This window comes from Neolamprologus brichardi, chromosome 4 (assembly GCF_056152115.1).
Source record: "Neolamprologus brichardi isolate AB-2024 chromosome 4, ASM5615211v1, whole genome shotgun sequence".
Lineage (NCBI taxonomy): Eukaryota > Metazoa > Chordata > Actinopteri > Cichliformes > Cichlidae > Neolamprologus > Neolamprologus brichardi.
Genome location: NC_142107.1, coordinates 23,132,664 through 23,154,784, shown reverse-complemented (window position 1 = coordinate 23,154,784; position 22,121 = coordinate 23,132,664). Strand labels below are relative to the sequence as shown.

Sequence of the window (22,121 nt, the reverse complement as noted above, 5' to 3'; positions counted from 1 at the left end):
TACACGCTCTTAAAAACACTGTCACACAGCCTGACTAACTGACAGAAGTTATCATTACACAAAGCGCTCTATTCCATAATTTATAGAGATCCCCGTCCCAGTCATGTGGAATTCTCCCAAAATAAATTCAAGTAAACACTTACGCGACAAAGAGGCACTCACAGTGGCCTGGTATGCATAAACAGTGTGAACAGTGTGACAGTGTAATCCCCACCCCACGCCCCCAACTCAACACGCACGCGTGCGCTCACACAGACACCAAACAGCCCAGCCCTGCAGCGACTTCAGGCTGGGTTTGGAAGCGAGCCCTCACCCTCGCCTCGCCTCGCCCCCGGCACCGATGTACCGACTCCGATCCACGATCCGATCCCTCGCCCACCCCACACCTGACTCCTGGCAAAATAAGCCAGACTCTAATCCGTCTTCCATCACAATAACACACACACACCCCAAACCCAGTTGTTTTGAAGAGTGTTCAGCAAGTTCATCTCCAGGGATGTTTCGTGTTTTTCTTCCCCAGGACGTCTTATTGTTTTAGCAACACAAGAGGCTGTAAATCAATCAGCTTCTCTTCTTAACCCGGCCTCTGTTTAAAAGATAGAAATGAGCTTTTTCCATGATGCACTGTTGAACGTTTTTATAAAGTCAATACAAAGAATGCAGGAAAAAAAACTACTGGGCTCCTACTGGTTTTATTTTACTCACCTTTGCTCACATTGGTGGCAGAAAAGATTTGACTTCATTTTGAGGGCAATAAAATCAAAATAAATTAATAGAATGAGAAATAAAAACATCTATATGCAGATGTGACACTTATAAAATCTTATTTCTTAAAGGATGACTCCATACTGGCCTTAAACCAAGAATTTCTGCTTCATCGCTGCATTCAGGCTGGCTAATGTTGGGACGTAAAGGCCATTATTGGGACTGATACTTAATTTTCTGTTTGTATTTGTTTTTAGGCTCCTCTCTTCCTCGAGGATTTCTCCAAACGTGGTTGGTTGGGTTTAAAATGCCTCGGATGGTTGCTATTCGATTTCAAAGGGGATGTTTAGAAACCCGATCCTACCCTCCAGCGAGCATACCTACACCCGAGTCTCCTTCGCCCCTCATTCTAAATCACTCCACTGGAGCAGTGTAAACAAACTTCAGTTTGCTCTCTGATATTGAGAGGTTAAGACAAGCGGCAATCCTCCACTATGACAACACGGCCTCAGACAGACGATGTCATTTGTCTTACCTCACTCTTCATCCATCACCACGCCGGAGTCGACATGTCTGACAGTCCCACTCTCGCTTTTCTCGTTGGCACATGCCTCCACATCTGTCACATTTTCCTCCCAGCTTACTTTTATTACGCTGGATGAACTCCACCTCCTCGCCTCCCAATTCACGGACACCTGAAGGGCAAGCAGGCGGAGAGGATTCCTATTGATTAGTCATGGTATCTGATGTCATCCTGGCTCTGTAAACACTTTTAAAACTAATGTCGAGCCATGTTAAAGCATTAAAAAAAGCAGCAAATCTTAAAATTAAATGCATTAATAATTATTTTTTTTAATTTAAGATAAATCTACTGGGTTAGAAAGTCAGTTGGGAAATCTGGCTTTTAAAATGTTCTGCTTCTTGATGCTTAAATGCTTCGGGAGGTCAAAGGGAAACATTTTTCCAAAGACAACACGTATTGTACGCAGCCCAGCAGACTCCAGCAACGTTAACGTAAAGCAGCAACAGAGTCCACCTCTGTGCTTCGTCACCGAGGAGGGATCAAGATAATTTTTTTCAACCCCAGTTTAAATTCAGTTTGCACTATTTTTGATGAGCTGTTTATTAAGTTTCTGGGAGACAACAAAACCACATTTCCTAACCAAATTAACACAAAAAAACAACAACAAAAGAAATGAAAAACAAGGCAGCACTTTATTTATATAGAAGAGAGAGAAAACAGAATAACAAGAGTGATGTGCAGTGAACAAAGGATTGCAGTCTGAGGAGGTACAAAATAGAGTGCTGACAATTGCTTTGCATCATTACCGTTGATTCTCAAGCGCTTGACACAAGAGTTAATTCATGATTTGATTAATTAACTAATTAATTAATTAAATGATTTGATGACTTGATTCTTAAATGCTTCGGGGAGGTCAAAGGGAAACATTTTTCCAAAGACAACACGTATTGTACGCAGCCCAGCAGACTCCAGCAACGTTAACGTAAAGCAGCAACAGAGTCCACCTCTGTGCTTCGTCACCGAGGAGGGATGAAGATAAAAAGTCCTAAACATGATCCCTGAGGCACATCCAGGGATTTATCATACTCCTGATACAAGGAAACTCACAGATTATATGCTTTTTTCTTTTTATTTAATCCATTTTGTTAAGATTTTGTGGATTGGGATTAAGTTCTGACACGAGATCAACTTTAACTTTCTGAATAAACCCAATAACAGTAGAATAGAAACCAGACTGAGAGCAATATTCACCTTAGACATGAAGAATATGTGCCTGGTTCATCAACCTTTAATATTACACACTTATTGGTTTCATTTTAAAACTTATAATATTTATTTATGCAAACAGGTTGCACAGTTTCAGTGTCTGCGACTGCTCATCCTAACCTGGATACTCTGGGCAGTCCAAGTCAAATATCAATAACATAAAGTAACTCAGCAACTGTTAACGTACCAATATGTATAATATAAACTTAGACTATAACTTTCACAACATTTAATTTCTGACTGATTATTGAGGACAAACATTATTGCGAAAAACAGAAAATTAACATTAAAAAATAGCAACAACGAACGAGTCAAATTCATCGAGAACTTTTCTTTTTATCGCGCGCTCTTCATCTCATGGAGATTAATAACCACAACTGTGCAAAAGTACACAACAAGAACAAGCACACATTTATCCCTGCGTGCGTCTCATTGACATGATAAGCTACAGCATGTTTCATTTTCCAAAATCAAACCTGTTATCAAAACGCGATTAAGTTGACATTTATCTTTTCTGCAAAGCTCCACCTTACAGCCTTCAACTGCTCCTGGTCTCAAATCAGTTTACGTGCGTCATGCATGCAGCCATAAGGTTATAACACAATTTGGTAAAGCATTATTAGAAAGTAACTGAGAATAAAGGAGGCAGGATGATGAAGAGGAAGAGGCGTTTATGTACCCAAGCGGTTTTTGACATATAAGCCTGTCCTCCTCCCATGAGCGGTTTCTTTAACACCCACGGGGCAAGAATAAGGAGGAAATCTCCCTCCGCTGTGAAACTGGGGTAACTAAGTCAAACTGTATCAACCAGACATAAGAGGCCAGCGGGAAGTTTGCCCTTCTGATCTTTCTTTAATCTGCTCTCGGGAAGACACAACTACTTTCATTACTGCCGTCAAAAGCTCCCCCTCCTCAACTTTCAGCTTCACATCCTAATCTGATTGAGAGGGAATATTGACCGTTTCACAGGACAAAGCCGAGTAAATATTTGAGAGCGCTGTTATGATACAGCACAGTGGAAATTAGTCTCAGATATTGAGTTTAACCAAATAATTTAGAACAAAACTAGCCAAGGAGCAGCTCGTTACCGGTCAGTTTCAGGGGCGGTTTATCGGCGACTCGTTGGAGGAAAACAAAGCTCGAAAGTTGTTGTTTTTTTTAAGAGTTTTAAGAGTTTTTAAGAGTCCTTTTTGTTGAGCAGCATCAGGAGAGGAGCACTGATACCAGCGGTGGGCTGTGAACAAGGCCCGGTGCCGGCGGACCTGCGTGCAACACGACAACTCTATCGGTGAATTTCACAGGTCATTACTCTGGCTCCAGCCCTCGCTGCCTCCAGTGGCTCTGGAGACGGCCAGGTTTTTCTCAGAGACAACAGCTTACTGGGCTTTGTGCTAGCTAAACAAGCGTGTCTGTCTCACAGCAGTAGATTAATGTCTAGATAGAGGGGTTTGCTCCTCAAGGGAGACCTGTAGAGGAGCCATCCATCAACCTTTGGAAACCATTACACAATAACAAAATAACAAAATCTGAGAGCGGGGCTCATTGACTGAGCCCTGTCCTCTGGGGCTACAGCGGGAGACGCGGGCAGTTTCCAGAAAACCAGAGTGAGCATAACGAGCGGCGATTAATAAATTTACAGATTTACCCATAAACCCTCAACCAATCAGGGAAAAGACAGGTTTTATTATTACATATGAACAAATCCTTTTGATTGATTCCACATGGAGAAGCTGGAATTACTTTAAAAAAAAGTGCAGAGCAAGAGCTCAAATTTCCAGCAGGCCGACTTCTCACTAATCGATTAATCCATGCAGCCTCACAGCCGTGGCGTCTCCTGGCTTTGTGGCATGCGATGGACCCTGAGCAGCATTTTCGTTGAGCGGCACTTGCGAGGAGCGCTTGCGTTTGGTAAACGCACAAACCCTCGGCCCTCCACGTGAATGACAGCAAACAACACGGGCTCTCTGGTTGCGCCCCGCCCTACTACCCCCAAACCTAACCCCCGAGGATGAAGGGGGTCACGCAAACACAGCATCTGACTGACTCTTAATTTGTTTAAAGCAGCCCATTCAAACAGGAACCCCAACAGAGAGAAAATCTCGTTTCCAAAGTCTGTCGCCACGGCTCGAGCTGTGTCGTTTAGGAAGGAGATCGGGGACGCCGCTGACGACTCAGCTGACTTCCAGCTTCACAGAGGCGCCAGGTTGTAATTAACACTTTGCAGATTACGTTTACAGGACCAACACGGTCTGCCCGAGTTTTATTACTGCCGGGATTGTGCTCGTGCCCTCCGGGTATACAAAACTCTCTCTGTTTGACGCTGTCGTGTCCTGCGTGAGAACCTTTGACAGGTGTTGATTGTAGGAAGAGCCAGCTGGGTGTTCACCGTTCCTGGAGATAATGAGATTCCCCTCTTTGCATCGGCCAGGTTTTCCAGCTACGACTGGCTGCAGCCTGACAATATTCATCTATTTCCATCCCTCTATCTGTAGCTTTCATCCATTTATTCGAGCTCATGCTGCTGGTTTAACAGTCTTATTAGAGGAGCGGTGAAACTAATCCATTTCTTGGCAGCAGGCGGCAGACAGCTGGGCATTGAGGAGTCGCACAAAGTGGCTGATATAATTGCGGTGTAATCATTTTCATGCAGCTCCTCGATTCCTTCTTAGGCGGCAAGCGGCGCTTCAGGTTAACACGCTAAGGTAATAAAACGGCCATTAAAAGAGCCAATGGGCTCAGAGTGTGAGGGCCGAGTCATCAAACATGTCATTTAGGTCACGTTTGTGAGAACAGTCTTCACAGACACACACGTAATTTAAAAACGCATCAATCATTCCTCACATAAAGTCTTCAGCGTTCGTCTTAAGAGCTCACCATCTGCTAATATTAGTCCTCGTTAGCATGCCGTGCACTCATGCGTTTTAATCTCGAGCCACAGCAGAGACAAACTGCACTCCCGATCCATCGACGTGCACTTTCAGTGCAGCTGTGGGAAACATCTGCACACATCTGTACCACTAGATGGCACATATCCTCTGAAATACCTTTCAGAGCAGCTTCACACTGTCTGTCAACCTCAATCGAAGAACGCGCTTCGAACACGAAATCGCCAACCTGCAGCGAATTGTGGCGAAAACTTACTGAGAGAGTTAATTATGGAGCTGAAATACGGAGAAGTGTCGGCCTCGGAAAATAGCCTGGCTTTCCCATTTATCTCCTCAAAGCAAACTCGTGTGTCTTAAACACTTCACACTGAATTAGGCTGAAGTGGAAACCCACTCTCCAGACTTGCAGCACTTCTTTCCACTCCACGGCTCGGTGATAAATCTTAAATCTTCCATTCTATGCCGCCTACTGCCCATGCTGCTGTCTTTCATAAGCTCTCTTCTTCCCTCACTCTCCCTCTCTCCATTTGGACAACAGCAGCACCCTTTACCCGCAAAATATGCAGGGGAGAGGCCTGATGACTGAGGCCAAACAGTATGCAAACAAAGGTACCTCACGCTGGCAACGGTTCAAGAACGATACTGTATCATCTTCACTTTACAACGTATTAAAGTGAGTAAGAGGATGTAAATTATGGGGTGAGAGTCGTGAGAAAAAGTTTTGATACTCGAGTTTATCCAAAGAGCAACTGAAAAACTATAAAATGATTCAGCTGTGAAGAAACAAAGTAACAATTTGGTCATATCCGTGCACTCTACACTCCTTTCTACTGCTGTTCCTGGAAGTGCACAAGACAGCCCCCCCTGGAAGGGTTTGTTGTGTTTGGTTAGTGTGTTTCAGCACATTTTATTGCACTGTAAATGAGGGCAGGCATGTTTGGTTTACTGTGTTTGTCAATGCTTTTTGTAAGTTGCATTAATGATGTTTTGTCTTTCTCTTGAGGTGCCCATCTGCTGCTACAGTCTTTCCTGTAGCTGAACAAAAGGCGACAGCAGAGCTGGTTAAAGTTCACAGACCTAACAAGTGGACCAAACCATCTGCTGTGAAAGCATGGGGGTTTACTTTACTTACTCTCCCTGTGGTTTTCTCCCTTTGTCTTCTCTCTCTTTGTTGGTTGGTTTGTTTCTGACCTGGCTCTTGGTTTGTGAAGCTGCGCTCCAAGTTGCTGATCTTTTTAATGAGCCCGTTTAGTTCTTAAAGTAGCTCATTTGCATTGCTGCCTAATTTGTTGTCATATTTTGGGTAAAATAGACCCCGTTTTCTCAACAGTACACCTGCGCCCACTCCTCCTGCATGTAGGAGCAGAGATGGGCAGTAACGCGTTACTTGTAACGCGTTACTGTAATCCGATTACTTTTTTCAAGTAACAAGTAAAGTAAGGGATTACTATTGCAAAAACGGTAATTAGATTACCGTTACTTTCCCGTAGGAACGCTGCGTTACTGCGTTACTAAAACCGTGATTTTTTTTGCGAGAATGTCTCATGACAGTGACGTAAGCGAGTGTGACGTTCGTGACAACAGCTGTGTGCAGATCAACAATGGATCATATATCGAGTGCAGAGAGAGTATGAGCGTGCAGCGTTTAAAGCGTGGAAGTACTGACCTTACTTTGAGTTTGATTCCATAAAAAGTGACAAAAACATTAGTGTCCGTTGTGCGTGGGAAGAAAACTTCTTTGTACAGCGAAAAAAAAACCCTAAACTTCCGAGCAAGCACCGAGTAGCTACGACGTAATGAGAAACTCACAGAGAAACTCGCGGATTCTTCCACTGACCGCTGCACACCTGCACCAGGGTAAACCTCCGCCCACCCACTCCTGCTTTACAGGTGAAAATAGAGCAACAGGACCGCTAGTCTTTGACTTTATTTATTTTCTGCTGTGTTTTACTTGCATCTATTTGAAAGACTGAGTGTAAACACAAAAAATATTTTATTTTATGTGCTGGAATGTGCAGAAAATAGGTTTAAATGTTAAACAAATTTCTTCCAGTCAGAGAATGTTGCATATAATTAAATGTTTGCTTGATGCATAAAGTTAAAAGATTAAAACTAATAAAACAAGTTTTAAAAAGAGACTTTTCCATTTGATTACATTTTGTATGATGGATTATGTAGAAAAAGTAGAATTGGGCTGAAAGATCTATCGCTTTATCATCTATTCAGGTTGTAAATCGTGTTTTTAAAAAGTAACTAAGTAATTAATTACTTTTGAAAATAAGTAATCAGTAAAGTAATGGGATTACTTTTTTGGGGAAGTAATCAGTAATTAGTTACTGATTACTTTTTTCAAGTAACTTGACCAACACTGTGTAGGAGGAGCACCAATCTCCCGAGTCAAAGTCCAGATGCTTCTTCCGACACTGGATATTATATTTGAATCCATGTTGTTACAGAACTAACTGGTAATCTCCTGTCGCTGGAGTACGAGGACATGTTGCGTTTTCTCCCAAATGAGCAGGTTACAGCATGTTTGTTCATTTGTCCACGAGCAGAAATGCAAAAATGACAATTTGTGGTTTTAGGAGGAGTTGCTCGCTGGAAGTATTTCAACAAAACAAAAACTTAAAATGCCTTTCAAACTAAATTTATGTACCGTGATGAGATGCTTGTCAGTGAGGTTTTCCGTATGATTAAGTGCCATGTACACCATGTGTATATTTACCAGCTGACACATTTGCTAAAATATCTGAGCTCACGCCTCGAGTCATCATGCAAAATGTTGAGTATTTATGTGACATGCCTGTGCAGCACCTTGACAGAATGCAATCATATCAGGAACCCACAGGCGTGCTATTGGCGGTGCTCCATCATGAGGATGGAGACGCCACGGTTGGCTCGGTCTCAGTCTCTGGTGCTGGAGGGCTTTCCCTCCCAATAACCTTTAATGCTGAACTTCAGGTTCTGTTGATTATGTAATGAACTGAAACAGAAGTAAATCTGCAGGTTCTGTGGAGGTTTATGTTCCACCATTTGATAAAATCGTAATATCTGCAAACTCAAGTTTTTATTCTTCTTTTATCTTCTTCTCTTTTTTGAGAAAATGCAAGTTATTTGCAGTTTATTAAACGGGAGGTTGCCACATTGAGTACTCGCTTATACCCACAGGGAAACACCACAACTGCTACTCCAGTCTCAGCAGCTAAGCCAAAGTTTAGAAAAGACTTTCACAAACTTCATTTCCTCGCACAACGTGCATCCCAGCAGAGCGGCACTCCTGGCAGACCTTTGCACAATCTGCTTGTATCTGTTTACCTGCAGTGACGCTTCACAATATCCCTCAAACCGAGCATTGAAAATTCCCGTATAACTGAGCCGAACATCTTTGAACACTCGGTGTGTCCAAGCAGAGTTCAACACCTACTGAAAAGAGAGAAAAGCCACACGATCCAGATCGCTGGATTGCTACACTTAGACCCAAATTCCCAAAGCACACATCACGGTTGCAGTGCCCGCATGGCTGCCAAGACCCTGAAGTACTGTGGAAAGTCCTGAACCAAAACCTCTGACCAAGGATAAACACATAAAGACGCAATTCCAGTTACAAAACAAATACAACAAGACTGGAAGCTTTCAGCTTCATTCTCATTATTCAATCTTTGGTGGCTTTTTAAAGAATTCTTTATAATGAACTCATAATAATATCTGACCTTCCAAAAGTCTATAATATACAACACTCTGTTTCTTTCTTACTAACATTATTTTCAGCATTTTTGCCTCGACTCAATGAAAAACAGTTGGTGGTTTAATTAGTGTACAGAATATTATATAGTCAGCAACTCTAATTAGTCCAGGTGAGACCAAGTGGACACAAATTAGCTACAACTTCCTGCGTCAGGACACCCAAACAAAACAGCAACACTCTGAATAAGCTATATATTTTTTGCGCCACGGACCGGTTTAATGTCAGACAATATTTTCACAGACCGACCTTTAAGGTGTCGCGGATAAATACAACAAAATAAAATGACACAAAACTGTGGTATTTTGTAAATATAATAATAAACACAAATTCGCTGTGTAATTATGTAACTTTATTAGCAGCGTCCTCCTGAAACGTGCCAACAACATTGAGTGTAACTTCCTCCTCTCTGCCCCTTGATGCTCTCTGGTCGCTATGGTAACGCACACAACTACAACACAGGAAAAGACCCAGGGAAACAGAGTTAATGATAAAAACCCTGAAAAACATAACTTTCACACTCAAGCCCCAACTCTCGCGGCCCGTACCAAACGACTCACAGACCGGTCCATGGCCCGGGGTTGAAAACAAAAAATCAGCCATTATAAAAAGCTATGAAGAAGAAAACAACCCAGTAAGGCTAAAAACAACAGGTGTGTTTATTTCGCCATTTTAATGTAGCAGTCTATGGGGAAGAAATTGTTTTTGGAGCCAGCCTCAAGTGGCCACAAGAGGAACTGCAACTTTTGGCACTCTGCATTAACTCTATTTTTCAGTCTTAGATGTTGGGTTTAATTCAAACACTGCACTTTAAAAAAAGTTGTGTATTTATATATTTACATCGCATTTATGTCATGATGGTACAAGTGAGAGAGTGAATATTATGCTTGATGATATTGAATGCTGTCAAAACTCAGATAAGAAATTAAATAGACAAACAGCTTCAAGAAATATTGAAAATAATTCAAACAAACAAATGAAACAAACTAAAAACAAGGAGCCAGAGTCCAAAACAAACCAAAACAAAGCCCATGAAATGTTCAAGAACACAGTAAACAGTTCTGAAAGGTTCATAAAATCACATGCTCGCCTCAACATCGCAGTAATCAAATTACAAAATCTAAAGTGCTTAAAGTGCAATACCCGTGCTTGGTTCTGTCCATGCTGTGGCCACTTCCTTTGCACCTGAGGATTTCTTTCCAAACCCCAATATCATGCTGCCTTCTCAGAATCAAGCGAACATCTAAAAGGTACTTAAGGAACAAGAGGAAAACATGTACAGAGCAGCACTCTTGTTATTACTTTCTAAAGTTACTGTAGGTGAACTGAACAGAGCTGGACCTGGAAACAATTTGCAGCGATCCCACAGAACATCTGAGAATATCAAAACCCCTCCAGGAGCGATACAGGAGTGATACTTTGATCAGCTGGCAAGATACTTACCATCTGATCAAAGCATAGCCAAGTGTGAAGAGTGAATTAATAAATATCCTTAGGCAGCTTGTTTGGTTGTGCAAGATGACGGGATGATAGAAAAGACTTGGCATGCGCTCAGGAGTGGGTAAACCTGAAAATGCTGGAGGCTTAAGAGGTGCCAGTGGGCCGGGGGAGCTTTGGGAGACACAGAGAGGAATGATGGACGGCTCACACGCCAGGCATTGTGAGAAAATTATAGTTAGGTGCTGCCAAGTGAGGCAGTGTGGCGGCCGGCCAAAGCCCTGGAAGAACAAAGGCCCGGCATCCAGTGTGTGAAGAGCGCCGGCCTGCCTGCGGAGCCCCGAACCCCTTCGTATTTACATGCGACGCTCAAGAGTTAATTGCAGTGAATTCCTGCGCTGGGTGCAAAGTAGGGGCCGTTGTTGCTTAATTTTACATAACAAACACACCGCTTCCACTCATTCTTCTCCGTTTCAAAGCACCGCGAGCCAAAAATGCCAAAGGATTTGAATCGGTTACAAATCAAAATCCCAAAATAAACCAATTATTGTTTGTTTTATTGTCAAGCAGCTCAGGGGTGAAAGCTGTTTTAATAGGAATATATGGCAAATCTTTAAAAGGAAACACATGGAAGCAGTATGACAGCACATGCCAATATTGGGTTTATATATTCTGCATCGTCATGGTGCTTTCTTTCTAAGCCGCGCTGGTGGCTCCCCGAGGAAAACATGAAAGTTTCACACATTCCTCCAATTACCCGTGAGTTTGGAAAACGACTGGTATTGAATCAGTTTCTCAGGAAATGTTCGTGCGTGCTCTCCTAGCTGCAGGAGGCTTAAGAGGCCTCTTCATCAAGCTAGGCCTCGTCTTCACAGTAGTTGATGGACAAAAGCCAAGATGTGTCAAGGCTGCTATGTCTCCTGATTTTTTATTTTTTTTTTGGAAATGAACAGTGCCCTCTCGGCTCTCTGGGCTTGGCAGCACTGCCCCCGTGTACATCAAAGTACGGCCTGACCTTGCATACCAGATGAGGTTTGGATTAACGAGCTCTGGACATCAAACAGCGGGATCGCCCCCTCCTCGCCCCCACAAATCATCAACCTGGTGAAATTTACAGCAGACAAAAATGCCGGAAAAATTAACATTGGCCATGGTACGCATCTCAGCTTGAACATCGTGACCAGGACGAGGACCAGCAGCAGCAGCAGCGAGGAGATTTCAAAGGCTTCCAATTATGCAATGTGTGGGAGAGTGCAGCGAACCAGGCAGAGCGCCAAACAGCATCTTTTACCAGACAAATCAAACCTTTGACAGGCCGTGTCTGCCCAGTGCACGCCAGTTTCTCATCTTCTCTGTACACTGATTTATGCCATTTCATCTCAGAAGTAACATTTAGCAAAAGATAAAAGACAAAAGTAGCCTGGTTGAAATAATTTTCTCAATCACTGACATTTAGTTTATTCCAGAAACCAACAAAAATCCATAAGACCTCATCATCGTCAGGCCACGAAGGAACATTTCTGGATATTTGTGATTAGTCTTTATTGCAGAGCATGAAATTACAAGAAGTTAAAGCTTGAGTGATAAAAACTGCCAAATGCCAAACCTCAAATTTTGACACTGAACAGTTGTAGGTGAAAGACGTTCAAAGGAGTACACTCGGGCTCATTTGCTAATGATTTGCGCTCTGCAGGCTCAGCGAAAGTGTGCCCGCTCCAAATGTTTGCTCATGAAACTGATGTTTTGAGTGATCTAATTGGAAGTGGATGGTATCTATGAGGCAAAAAAAATCACTAGTTAACCATCTGTTGAGTACAATTTTCCATTAATTGTATCAATGTTCAACCAACAACATAATTCCATAAACGTCAGTGCCAAAACAAGGATATAATTGAGAAAAATTCTTAGTAAATAGCTTAATGTGCAGGAATACATAAAGTTTTGACAGTTTCATGCTGATAAGCTAATGAGTTAAACAACAAACCGTCTCCATAAATAAATACTCCAAACAAAGCCCAATGGCTGACTCAGCTTGGTGTTTACGGGTGTTTCAGAACCGCTAAACCGCTTTTTCCACCCAAATCCCAGATAAGTTGGAACTGAAACAATTCCAATAACAGGAGCTGGCGTTAGGAATTATGAAAGTATTAATGCAGTACTGGTAAATTTTACAGACTGTGTTCATGAGTCAGGAGAAGATGGAATTACCATTTTAAAAATAATCAAATACAGCTTGATTATCAGTTAGGACTATATAAGTATAGTCCTAACTGAGTATATAAGATATAAGTATCATCACTGTGCGTTATATGCACTCGGCATAACGGGGGGGGGGGGGGGGGGGGGTGTCAAGATCTCTGTCTAAATAAATAAATAAATCAATCAATCAATCTGGGTAAATTCCCAGATGATTAAACATGAAACTATTATGCTGGTAATAACTGAAATGAGTAAAGAAAATCAACAGCCTATTTATGGAAGATAATTCATGATTTTATTGGGGAGGGTCATAACCCCCCTAACCCCCCTGGAAATTACACCCTTGGTTACGTGTGTTCCTATTCAGACTAAGAGCGCTGGTTTTGCAGCTGATATTCAACAGGAGGGAAAAGCTTTCTAACAAAATAATGCAGGAACAAAATGAGGCTTTAACCGAGCAACATGTGTGTGAACAACAAACAGATGTTCCTTGTTCCACTGGGAGCGAACACCTGCCTTCATTCGGCGACGTTTCCCAGAAGGCTCTGCTGCAGCCACGGCTGGACATCTGGACAGCGAGTCAGTGAAACCCATTTACATGTTTTTAGATTTGCCCATAGTGACAGACGCACGCAGACAAATCCCTACAGTCACTAAAGATGTTCTTGTCTTCGCTGGCAGGCCTTAGAGAATTACAAATGAACTCCAAATGAAAGCACGTCAGATATATTTGACACATTTTAAACCATCCATTAAAAAAAAATTAAGCAAACCATTTACATTTTGAAACTTTTAGACATTCTACTCAAGACCCACTTAGTAGCTTCATACAGAGATTTAAACTGCTGTTCATCAACAGATGGACTCATTTCACCCTTGAATCAGGTGCTTGCTCAACTTAGCACCTGAGCACCTTATACTCAAGAAAATAAGATCTCTGAGGAAACTAAAGTGCTTTTAAAGGAGTTACATTTATTTATCTAACTTATTTTTAAGTTAGCTAACGTTAGCTAACTTGGTTAGCTAATGTTAGCTAACTTGGTTAGCAAGCTACACCCGCAAACTGTACTGGTGCATCACACCAATGCTAGTTACAAGTTAGCTGACGTTAGCTAACCAAGTTAGTTGACGTTAGCTAACCAAGTTAGCTGACGTTAGCTAACCAAGTTAGCTGACGTTAGCTTAGGGCTGCGGTTCATAGCTAACGTTAGCTAACTTGGTTAGCAAGCTACATCCACATTTTAGCACGCTGCCCTCTTGATAGTATATGCTTACTTTTGGCTTCAAAAACCCCACATGGGGTTGTCCAAATTGCCAATTCTGAATCTTCAACATATGCAGTCCAAATCAAGGGTGATATCTGACTAAGCGTCTAGCTGTGGATCTCTTAAACATGCTAACTTTAACTATATTAGCTTGCCCTGTTTTTCCTACAAGCTCCAGTCAGTTCCACAAACCGGTGGGTGACATCATGTCGGCTGTCTTCATCTTTGACAAGTACTAAAGCGTCACTTGTCAATTCTCCAGGTGTTTTAATTGTTAACATCTTTTAATTTGAGTTAGACACCGTTAAGGGTTACTCTGTTATCTATAAGTTGATCTACTATAGCATGCAATGCAAAATAAGAGTGTCATGGCTTCAGATCAAAACTAAAAAAGTACGCACACACTGAAACGGGTGGATTAACGAGGGCTGCGGTTCATTATGTTTGCCAAATTAAGCTTTTGAAATATAAAACACATCTTAAAGTTTAAAGGCCATATCTTAAGTCAAATGTGCCTTTTAACAGAGGACTTTCCGTTACCAGTCAAAACTCTCTCTGAGCTACTATCATTAAGAAGATCAAAAGGTATTTTTTGGCTTTCATCAAAGCAGAAAGCTTTGTGTATCATTTTATTATAGAGTTGTGGCCCATGTACAGCAGTAAATGTGTATTCGAAGCTTACAAACCTGATCATTACGGCACATCCTTTCATGTGCTCAACTGTTTAACGGCATTATTTGAAATTTGTCATTCCCACTGAATAAACATTGTAAAAGTCGAGACTGTGGAGCAAACTAAGCTGGCACATTCGGCTTGTTATTGTACTCATAATGATGGTGCCACAGAGGCTACCTTTGGCCTATTAATGAGCCAGTCAGAGTTATCAAAAGTAATTTTTATCATCTGTAATGAAAAATGAATGAGTCGTGTTTGATATTGTTGGCAAAACCAACAAGGAGAAGTTTGCTTTGATCAGGAAAATATCTGAAGCCTGTAGGAGAATTTAATCAGCAACAAGGTTTTGGCTTCAGAATATCTGCATAGAAATAAAAAAGGTTGATTAGGTTAAAAGGGGGGGAGGAGGGAGTAGAAAAGCAGTAAAGCGAGCCTATACCCAAAGAGATCATTAACTTAATGGATCGCTGGTGGCTAAAAGCAATGTGTTGCCGGGTATCTCATACATGAGAGATCTGCGAGGCTGAGGAGAGACGCAAAGAGCTGGGAACCGGCTCAGAAGTGACGAAGGGCATTAGCAGCCCTGCATCCTCCAGTCTGCAGCTGGTATTTGCAGGCACCGAGCGCTCTGTCAGCACGTATTACTCCACACACAAATCATCTGACCGGCGTCAGCACTTTGCCTGCGCTACGGCAGGAAAAACCCAAGGAACGAGAGGTTGAAACTGAAGAAGAGGAAAGTACAAAAAATAACTTGTGTTCCTCATTTGATAAGAAACATGAGGAAAAGTTCTCCAAGGAGAGGTTTGTAAAAACAATCAAAACAGTTAGCTAAAAACTCAGAGGTACTTGGGCACCTGTTTCAAAAGAGCAAAAATAGAGAAAATGGGTTTGAACATATTAGAAATGATCGGATTTATATTTACTGAGGCAGTCGCATCTAAATCTTCAGACTATGATGCATAAAACCTGAAATAGCTGGGTATGCACAGAGCTTATCATCTGTCATCTTTATACAAGAGGACAAACAGTATAGTGGAAATAACAGATCAGCGGCAACCGCCTGAGATGCAGCATACACACACATACATCAAAGGCTACACGACGACTTTATTGAAGATGCGTCGTACAAATTTTTGGCCTTAGGTTACCATCCGGTGACGAGTGCAGGGATTTGTCTGCTGCATGCATATGTGCAGAGCTGGCTCTGAGGCTAAGGAGCATCATTACGGACTAAACACAACTAAAACAAAACACAGGCTTTCTGGTGCCCCACTGTCTACCCGACTGAGGCTCTGGAACAACTGAGGGGGTGGGGGGGTTGTCTCAGTTTTGTGGAGACAGAAGCAGCTCCACAAAACGATTAGAAACGCTACATTAAAACTATTCATATTATAAACCCTACGGCTGTGATCAAACACACAGAGCATCCCTTGGATTTGGAAAGTTAAAAAAAAAGATAAAGATGTCAGCTTGAATAACAATGAACAAGACCGCCACAATATTTCTTTTTAATTCAATACTGTTAAAATCTAACACTGTGTAGCTTTGAAAAGGCCCATTATGTTTTGATAGGCCATTACAGAATATACAGATTATTTAATACAGCTGTAAACTGCATAAGTCTTTTCCCACTAATTTCAAAATAAAAGTTCACACACAGATGCCTTTACTGATTCAGAGCGACTGGGATAAAATCACTATGTTTGTAAGAAGATGCATTACTGTGTGTTACACAGCAAAGGGAAGAAAACCCAGCTCTGTCATTTACAGTAAAACTGCAGAACCACAATGTCAAGTAAAGTCTTAGATTAAAATTATGTATTGGAAGTGTTATGAAGGAATGACAAGTATATGCAATCTTTGAATTATACCGTGATTCTTCACATCATTCATCTATTGCCTAAAAAGTATTTTCATTTTTGAGTAAAGCACATAACCTGTCATCACTGCTGCCTTATATACCTATGCAATATAAAGCTAATATAAAGCAATATTTTATGCCACGTTCTTCCCTAATTTAAATAAATTTAGCATGTTTATAATGACTCATTTTGATATTTGCAACTGAATGTGTGCAAGGCTGCAAAATTATGCTCAAATTGAGCGCTTCCCATCATCTACAGGAAAATATTCCCCATCAGTGTGTTTAATCTTAATCTTTAATCAGATTGTTTCTGTGCATATTTACTGACTAATCTCTTTCCTAACTGTAAAGAAAGTTGAGCTTTTTTGTATGTTTAGCTCTTTTGCACGCTCAATATTTACCCAGGAGACATCAGACCTTTAATGAACAAAGTGCACTATGAAGAAAATACTTTATCCAGCTTTTAATGGTGTCAGCTTATTAACAGTCATGTAGTATCAGCCTCTGCTTCTCCAGGCTTGTGCAGATGAAAGAAAGTGAGACATGTGAGACTTCTTCTATAATCAGCTTGTAAAGGACCCAAAGTGTGACTGACAGCCTTAGCACTGATAAGATAGTTCTGGCTGACTGAAGAGAGCCAGTGACCGCATGTTGTATATAAATCAGAAAGTGATAATTGACTACTGATAAGACCAATATGATACCATGAGAAACGTTTCCCCCCAATAATGAGCAGTTTTATAGCCAAATCTGCGTCTGGTTCTATAATTATGTACTGTTATGAAATAAGCTGTAAGACAGGGAAGGCCAGCCACCATAACTGTAATAAGTACACGATGCGTAAAATGGTTTTAGCGTGGGAACTACTGTGCGTAATGTGGCAGGTGACTTAATGTGTGATCGCTCAGATTGGGTATAAAAGTGATAAGAAGTAAAGGAAAATCATGTTTAAATCATTTCAGTGTCGCTTTATTGTACGAATATAAAGAATAAATAGCACATTTCCTTAAATTTACAGGATAACAACAAGTCACTGACACAAAACTGTATCAATAATCCACGTTTAACTCTGAGGTCGATTCGCTGCGTCCGCGTTTTGAAAACAGCAAGTCCTTACGTGGCTCTATCGCTCCATAAATACAAAATATATAACCAATATTCTCCACAAATAAAGTAGACTCTGGTTACAAATAATACTGATTTTGTACAGGGAGTTATATATAACTGCGTGGCACCGCATATACAGAAAATACATTCCTACACTCGGTAGTGCACGTGAAAGAGATTTGGAAAAAAAGAATACTGAGCTTATAATTTATCTTCAGAGTCTTTTGTTTTAACTCGAACAGGAGCATTTGCAGTCTGTAATGATCGGGTACTGCACCGGTATCCAGGCGCACTTTAGCCCCCCCTTCCTCTGCACGCATCTCCATCTCAGTATCGTCAGGTGGGTAGAGTTCGCAGGTTTGCACACCATCCCCTCCGGGACAGAACAAGACCGTTTGCTCAGGCAGCTGCCCACTCGCACAAACCGCGGCCAGAATCTGTTCCCCAGGTCGGTCCAGGTGTACACGACCGGGCAGAATGAGTAGGCCCACAGCCACTGCTGCAGGCGCCGCTTCAGTTTCTTGCTGGGCTTGTGCTTCTTGCCGAACTGGATGTCAAAATCCACCGCTCGGATTTCTTTCGGGAGTACTCCCCCCGGCTTTTGGATCTCAAAGTCATCGAACTCATCGTTCCCGGTGAATTTGTCCTCCGTGGGCTGTAACACGGACAAAAAACGAGTGTCAAAGTCTCCCAGGATGCTCTTTAATTCAGTCTCGTTAAGATCTCGCTCCTTGGGGTCAAAGACAGGATCCGGGTCCTCTTTTAATTCCACCAGCGGCAGACTGTCACTCGGGATGGGACGGAGAAGGTAGTAGTGCTGACAAATCCCTCTATCCATCATAAGTCCGAGAGACAGCACCAGCAGATACATGGCAATACACTGGTGAGACTGATCCATGTTCATCGATGAGATTCTCACGCACACGGAGCTGCTTATTGTCCACTTGTGCGCAATTACGCGTGAGCCGTATCCAAACGTGCGCCTCTAGAGTCCCTTAATATTCAGATTCCCATGATAAAAATCCGCGATAGAAATAAAAGATTGTTCCACGAAGCATTAGTGGAAACGATTTCTAATGGCAAAGATCAGATCATGCGTCCTCGAGCTCCGCGCGCCTCTGCTCGGCATGATGCTCCAGTTGTGTCCTCTGCAGAAAAGCGCTGAGCGTAACTCGCGACCTGCGTTATATCCTCCGCGCGGAGCGTGATGTAATTCGTGTGCCCCTCTTTGAATGTGGGTTTGTTGTCTAGGAGGAGATCCCCAATACCTCCTTCTTCCACCACACTGGAGGAGGGTGCCGGAGGGGGAGGCGGGGGGACGGAGGGAGAGGAGACGCCCCCTGTCGGTTTTCCAGACTTTCTTAAACCAGGCTTTCATTCATCAGGGGTGTTGGTCATCTGGTGAATCCTTCAGCTCCCAGAACACCTCATGAAAAAATACAAACTAGTAACGACAACTTTACTTAAACACCTCAGAAAAAGTTTTATTACACAAACAGTTTATTATTTACACCATGAAGTTAAAAGCTGTATTTGTATTGCTTATTAACAGCAGTAATACAAAGAAAGAAAAAATACAATACAAAGCATTTTGACATGTCATTTATTAGATCAACTTTAATTTGTAACAGCAAGTAATACATACAGACATGTTAATGCATCAAAAATCAGTCAAATGTAACAAACTACATCAACATTTATTTAGCTGGAGGATGTGAACACTATTCTTTTTACACTGCTGGCTGGATTACAAATATAAAATATTTCACACTGTAAAGTTTCAGGACACACCACCATTAAAATGCATATTATAGGATCCCAAAACTCGGATCTGTTTTCACCTAGTGCGAGTTTTAGCCAACCAATATTAATGACAATAATAATTTAAAAAAAGCCGGTTATGTGCCGTCAGAGTGATTAGTTTTATTTAGGGCGTGTGATACACTTACTGGCACAGCTTAAATGAACCGAACCTCAAACCAAATGTTAGACTTCTCAGTTCCTAATAAATTTACAATAAGCAACACTGTGGCTATTCATTAGAGACTTGTTGCTGTGCAAACATATTGGAACACACAAACTCAACAATAAAATGATGATTTTCTGAAAATGTCTTGAATATTTCCATCTGATGGACTCATGTGAAACACACTGCACAGGAAACAAACAAAATCACATCAAATCCAGCTCAACCTTTTGCTTGCTTGAAGAAAAGCGTGATTTACAGCCTGAATATTAGATGAAATGGCCTGTTAACTACACTTTTTGCAGTGTATTTACTGCATGCGTCCAGCTCAAGTGGGACAATATTTCTGCCTGTACCAGCGCCACAGCGAGCCTCTCAATAAAGCCAGCCAAATTAGCTCCCAAATAAACAACGCTCGCTAAGCGGCAGCCATGGAAAGTATCACAATTTGTGAACCTGTCTAAACTCATGCTCAGAGAATCATTCTTTGAAAAATAATTTAATGGAAGAACTTAGCCAGCTGCTACATCAGCCATAAACCATCCGCTTAAGATAAATGCATCTCTGTTTCAATTTGAATGAGCTAATTCACACAAGCACTTGAGCACACGACTCATTTAGTTTATGGTCAAATGATGGTGAAAAGTCTGGAAAATGTCACCCCTTATATTTTTCATCTGACCAGCACGTATCATAAACCATCGCTGCTAAACACACTTGACAGATCTGCTCAATCCAGCGCATTCACATGCGGGACAGTGCAGACTAAACTCTGCACGCATGCAAACAGCACCAAGCATCAGATATCAAAGAAATCGCAGAATTTAACGTGCAGTCTAATAAAAAAATAGAAAATAAAAATGCTCAATTGCACATTTTCATTTGGAGAATTAAAGCGATGCGTTCAAACTCACTCGCAATACTTTTTTACATACTTAAGGAGACGTTAAATTGGAATTGACACGTTCATTCTTTTAAGGAATAATATTCTGTTTGTAATGGGGCCGCTCGAGTGAAGTGCAAATATGGTTCTCATTAAGTGTCATGTGGATTGCCAGGCTCATTTAACGCAGAGTTGTTTTGGTTTCTTCTAATCCCTTCCTACTGTTTTACCACAGGGACATTCTGATAGTGAATTATTCCTCCTTAAAAAGTCAGCCTACATGAGACAGACGCCTGCTTAACTGACTTTTTTTCTATCCCTAAGTTAACCAAACACGTTTTCCTCCCCGGCTAATAAACCGACCCATCTAATTACCTGTACTTTTTTATAAATGCAGGGTCTGGTCCTCGACTTTTAAACCTGCGCTTAAGGATTTACATTAAAAATGAATCTCCACGTTTGAGCTGATCACAGGTCGCTGTACCGTTCCCTGCTGATTTCTCATTTAGTGAGGAAAAGCAGACTTCTGTGTTCTGGCAGCCACATTCAGCGGTGCTACCAAGAAAAGTCATGCTCGGGTAGAAACACAACAGAAGGGACTTGAAGATTAAGATTCGGCTTTCATCCCTGCAAAAGCAGAGCAGAAAAAAAATCTGACATATTTGGAAAAGTCTACTTTGGAAACAAATCAGCCAGGCGAGCGCGCGTTCGAGGCTCCTCGTCCTGTCTTCAGGTAAAGCTTACGGTGTCGCACAGACAACACAAAGCACCTTTCACACACTTTATCTCCCTCGGCACGTTGTTTAACACCTTGTGCTGATTGAGGCCACATTGCCAAGCTGAATACACACAGACACGGAGTGGGTGCTATTCTGTTTGCTCTGGCACTTGGGAGGTGTGCAAATTGCTTGTTTGTTTAGCACTTTTTCCATTCCTCTGCAATCCAACAGCACCTAGTTGCCATAATCACTCCTGCTGTGAGCTTAATTTAAATTAATTGCTCCTTCAGACCACTGATCATCAGTCTGATGGCACACTGCATTTTTGCATGCCACACTATTAATGTTCCATTAAAGAATTTTACAGCTCGAGTTACCCGGCTATTCACAGCAGTGTTAAAACCCACATTCAGACCAGTTCAGCCCTGTGCCTGATGGAAGAGATAGTGGCTGATAGCAGCCGTTCAGCTTAACAGAGTGTCTTTTAAAAAAATCCACGGTGAAAATTTCATTTTAGCCCGTTAATAAAATAAGAGGATCTTCATTGACAATCACAGTTTGACACGAGGTGGAATTATTGACTCTACAACCGAGAATATCGTTATCCAAATCAAACGATACGTTATTCAAATGAATCATCTTCAGGTTGTGGAGAATGCGCTCACGCTGTGAAACATCTGTGGATTTAAACAAGCGGTATAATTACCCAATTAGCATTTAGCTATTTTTTCCCACAGGTTGAAGGCTGGTGAGAGTGTGTTCACGCCAGTCCTCAATAAAATTTTCACAGACAGAAAACTCTGCGTGCGAACAAAGTCGTTAAAACAAAACTCTGAACAAAGCGCTGACTAATTACTCAGACGACTGATTGTGTATTCAGGC

At 41.7% G+C, this 22,121-nt stretch overlaps 1 protein-coding gene across 1 annotated transcript; it reads right to left on the bottom strand.

Annotated features, from left to right (window-relative positions):
- Window positions 1-17,566: 17,566 nt before the first annotated feature.
- nog1 (noggin 1) lies at window positions 17,567-18,902 on the bottom strand. The gene has a single exon (XM_006801944.3). It carries the CDS (start codon window positions 18,573-18,575, stop codon window positions 17,901-17,903), a length of 675 nt encoding a protein of 224 aa, XP_006802007.1. The 5' UTR covers window positions 18,576-18,902; the 3' UTR covers window positions 17,567-17,900.
- Between the last annotated feature and the right edge of the window lie 3,219 nt (window positions 18,903-22,121).

What these genes read in the sequence shown, in the direction of transcription:
- nog1 (XM_006801944.3), bottom strand. Translation starts at nt 18,575, where the DNA reads ATGAACATGGATCAGTCTCACCAGTGTATTGCCATGTATCTGCTGGTG.